This window comes from Puccinia triticina, chromosome 6A (assembly GCF_026914185.1).
Source record: "Puccinia triticina chromosome 6A, complete sequence".
NCBI classification, from domain to species: domain Eukaryota; kingdom Fungi; phylum Basidiomycota; class Pucciniomycetes; order Pucciniales; family Pucciniaceae; genus Puccinia; species Puccinia triticina.
The window spans coordinates 5,959,025-5,962,965 of NC_070563.1; the positions used below are offsets into that span (position 1 = coordinate 5,959,025).

General features: G+C 49.5%; 1 protein-coding gene across 1 annotated transcript; it reads right to left on the minus strand.

Annotated features, from left to right (window-relative positions):
* Positions 1–2,425: 2,425 nt before the first annotated feature.
* PtA15_6A675 (uncharacterized protein) lies at positions 2,426–3,216 on the minus strand (the record flags this gene model as incomplete). The annotated part of the gene is made up of 4 exons (XM_053170405.1): positions 2,426–2,805; positions 2,890–2,908; positions 2,978–3,023; positions 3,194–3,216. The coding sequence occupies 4 exons, from the start codon at positions 3,214–3,216 to the stop codon at positions 2,426–2,428; spliced, it is 468 nt and encodes a 155-aa protein (XP_053021600.1).
* Positions 3,217–3,941: the final 725 nt, after the last annotated feature.

Below are 3,941 nucleotides of genomic sequence, written 5' to 3' on the forward strand. Positions count from 1 at the left end.
TCATACGGGAATGGACCTGCGACGTCAGACACCAGCAAATCCAATGGCTCATCTCGCGGAATTAGAGAGTTTGACCCCGGGGACTTCTTGTCTAAAGCTTTTGACTTGGCGCATTGATCGCAGAAGAATGATTTCCAAGTCTTCTTCTCGAGCTCCTCGGGGAAATGGATCTTCAAGTATTTCCTCACAACTTCCTCTGAGACATGGCCAAGGCGCCGGTGCCAGAGATAAGGGTCAAAAGACGGGGTTGAAGTAATTTTATTAATTTCAAAAACTTCACTACACATAGCTATGTACCAACAAAAGTTCTTGAAGTGTGTAATAAAAGAAACATTTGAGGGACTAAGAAGTGTTGCCGTGCGTCCCGAGAAATTGAGTCGCCATCCTAAGTCCGTCAGACGTCCGACAGAGAGAATCAGACCATCAACGCCGGGGCAATGGTAGACGTCGTCGATTTCAATCGGACCCTTCGACGTATTGATCCTCACTCAACCCTTGAACCTGACGACAACAGTACAGTTAGCGACTGCGAGGGATATTGTCCTTGTTATTGCTAGCTCGTCTTTTGTGATGAACATGTGAAGGTGGCCACTCACATGTGTCGACGCGCCGGAGTCAAGTAAGACCTTGCCATCGTTCACTTCAGGGACTTCGAGGTGTTGAACTCGGTTGCGGGGGAAAGGGGGTCGATTTGGGGGAATGTAGTTGGAGTGAGGTTGATCATGGTCAACCGGTGGCGCTCCGATCTCCTTCGCCTCGATGTCAGCCCAGAATGCCAAGCAGTTGTTGTACCAGTGTCCATACTGGCCGCAGTAGTGGCAGGTATGCCCGTACCGTTCCTTGAGGTGTTCACTAGGTACTTGTCCACGAAAGCGAGTCGCTTTCTCGGTTGACAGATTAGGAGCTCTGTTATCCTGTTGGGAACGCTGCTGGTGTTGTGGTTGTGGGCTACGTTTGTGTGGAGGGGCGTACCGAGGTTGAGGGGGTCGCATCGCATGGACCGCGTCTAGGTCCATCGGCATGTAACCGTCGATGATCGGTTGCGCTGCGGTCTTGTTCTTGTTCTTGCTGGAGGCTGCTTGGATCACCGTCGTCACATCGCTGAAAGAAGGTTTTTTGATCGCTTCCAACTTCTGATCGACGGTGAATTCAAACGTTTGAACATCAACACCGACTGGGGCGACGAAGGTTGATTGGAGCAGCAGACCTCCAAGTTCATCAGCCGTCACTTTATGCTGGAGGAGTTCTGCCATAACTTTACTCCATTTTGCGACTGAAACTTCGCTGCCGGGTGATTTGTTGGCCGCCAAGGTCAGGATCTGTTCGGCAAGAGATAGTTTATGGCGTCGATCCGAGCGGCTGCATTTGGTTTTGAGCAGCTTGAAAATCTCCCAAGGCTCTTCAGTGTTGGTTCCGTTCACAATTGCCAGCAAGTCGGACTTGATGGTAGCTCTGAACAACCGAGAGATATTGTCCCGCTCGTCGCCAAGCCGATCAACAAAGTTCTTCTCTTTCTCGGTGAATTTGTCGACTCGGAATACATGCCGGAGTGTTCTGTTGATCTCCTTCTCCCAGATTTGGAAGAAGACACCATCGTAATCCAGCTTGGATGATTGGGGATTGGTAGCCGTGTGAGTGCCGTGGGGATCTTTGCAGAAGGCACGGATGACAAGTTCTGCGCGAGAGATGGCGGAGGAAGAAGTCGCTCCAGACTGGGGAATTTGTAGTTTGAGACGGTCTAGTTCTTGGCGGAGGGCTGCGAAGTCTTCCGCAGTTGGGTTGGCCATCTCGACGTCTTGGATGCTGTTGAACAGTTGTTGTCGCTGTTCGGATCGTTGTTCAAATATCTTATTGACTTCTTGCTGGTGTAGCTTTTGATTCTCTTCTAGTTCTCTAATGTGTCTTTCTCTTTCTTTTCGATCTTCTTCTTCTTGTCTATCTCTTTTTTCTTTCGCTTCTCTCTGATGTTTCTCTAAATTTGCTTGGTGATCGAAGCGCTTGCTACTTCCAGCTCCAGACATCCACCCGAGTCGTTGTCAACGCTAAGGAACGAGTACCCGCCGCTTAGAGCCGGCTTTTAACCTATAAGGATATGAACCTGACGATAAGGAACACGTCGCGTCAGCACAGGCGCGGCACGGGTATCGACTCCAAACTCGGTTTGATTGCTACTCACCTGACGATAAGGAACACGTCGTGTCAGCACAGGCGCGGCACGGGTATCGACTCCAAACTCGGTAAAGAGAGAGAAAAGGAGCCGGTACCCGGCTCTGCCGGGAGTAGACTATGTACAAGTAGAGCGCCGCAGTAACTAGGTCTAGAATGATGATGAACAAAGTTATGCGCGCATACAACTCGTGTACTAGCATAGTTTGCACTCTTGGATATCCCTAACTCTAACAAAGGGGATGGGGGATGGTGTGGTTCAAAACAAGACGGCAGCATTGGACGTAAGCCCAAACGACTCAAGCGCATGTAATATCACGTTAGGCTGGATCATCACGGCGTCGCCGAGGGCCAACAGGATGTCATAGATGGGCCTGAGGGAGCGCACCTCGAGGCTTGAGAGGACGTTTTCAATCCGGATCACCTGGGTCTCAAGGATCGCGTAGAGCTCTTTGTCGGTCGACTCCAGTTGGATGGGGTAGGTCAGCAGATGACCGTTCAGGAGCTTTGATTTGGGCCGCTTTGGCGCGCTCCCGCTTGCGCCGCCTGCTCCTCCCCCGGAACCGGCCGTTAGCTTGTTTGCCGGGTTCAGCGAGCTGGGGCTGAAGCTCAAGGGCGCATGAACCGCTGCTGCGGATACTGTGACGATTCAAGTCCAAAAAAAGGGACACTGGGAATCTTCTTAAAGCAATATTTGCTCGGGGAAAGGGAGAAAGGCCTTACCAGCTTCCAGTTTGACGACCTATGCAGCCAACTGTCTGATGTGATTGACGTCTAAAATTCTCGGGGCCGGTTCATAGACTTCATCAACCTTGGAGTCGGGCCCGCCAAGCGAGGGGCCTTGATTGTTGAGTCTTCTGGCCAACAACCGCGGATAGATCAGCAAGATGAACTCAATTCATGGAGGCCCTTCGCAAGGTTGGCTATCCGCTTGGTAGACTCCGGGAACGTATGGCAGAGGGGGTCGGTCGGCGTTGATTTGCATGTGGAGGGTGACACCGAGTTCTCTGATGTCCTGTACGCTTACTCCTGAGCATGATGCGAGCACATGCAGGGACTGTTTGTTAAGAACTTGAGCACAAGCACCTTCCAGGTGGGCAGACTGAGTTGTTGTTGTCTTGTGGCTGCGTTACTCAAGCTGGTGGTCCCCAACAACGGTCAATGAGCCAAGTGTACATATTCAAGAGATACACCTGCATGGCATTTTGCAACAGTGACATCGAGGCTTGTCGTATCTGTGGCGTGTGTTGTTGAGTTGAGCTGGCTGCTGCAGGACGCCGGCAAGCCCCTACTAGACACCCTTACGTGATACCCCGGGAATTTGCCATTTTGAAACAGCTGCAGTTTTGATTTTTTGGAGAGAACCAACTGTTTGAAACCAACTACGTCAGTATGTTCAATTTTGCAAATTTTGGCATAGTGGATTGAAACAAGTTACGTAAGTAACGTCTGCAGCCATTTATGGGGGTTTTGGATAAGAAAAGTGCAAAATTGATGTTCTGGTTATCATTGCTGATGTATTACAAAAAATGGATTAAAATCAACAAAAAATAAATTTTAGAAGCTTTTCAGAACTTCCTAATGTAACATGGGAGCAAGAAAAAACAGGGAGAAACTAATATGTATGCACACTATGTTTGCACTTTTAAGCACAAAAACCAATTGAAACAAAACATGTAAGTATGTCATTTTTTCCCTTTGAAGGGAAGGCCATATTGAAACAGGGTACGTCAGTATGACCCCAAAGAAAAAAATCCCAGCAGTGTCCATTTGAA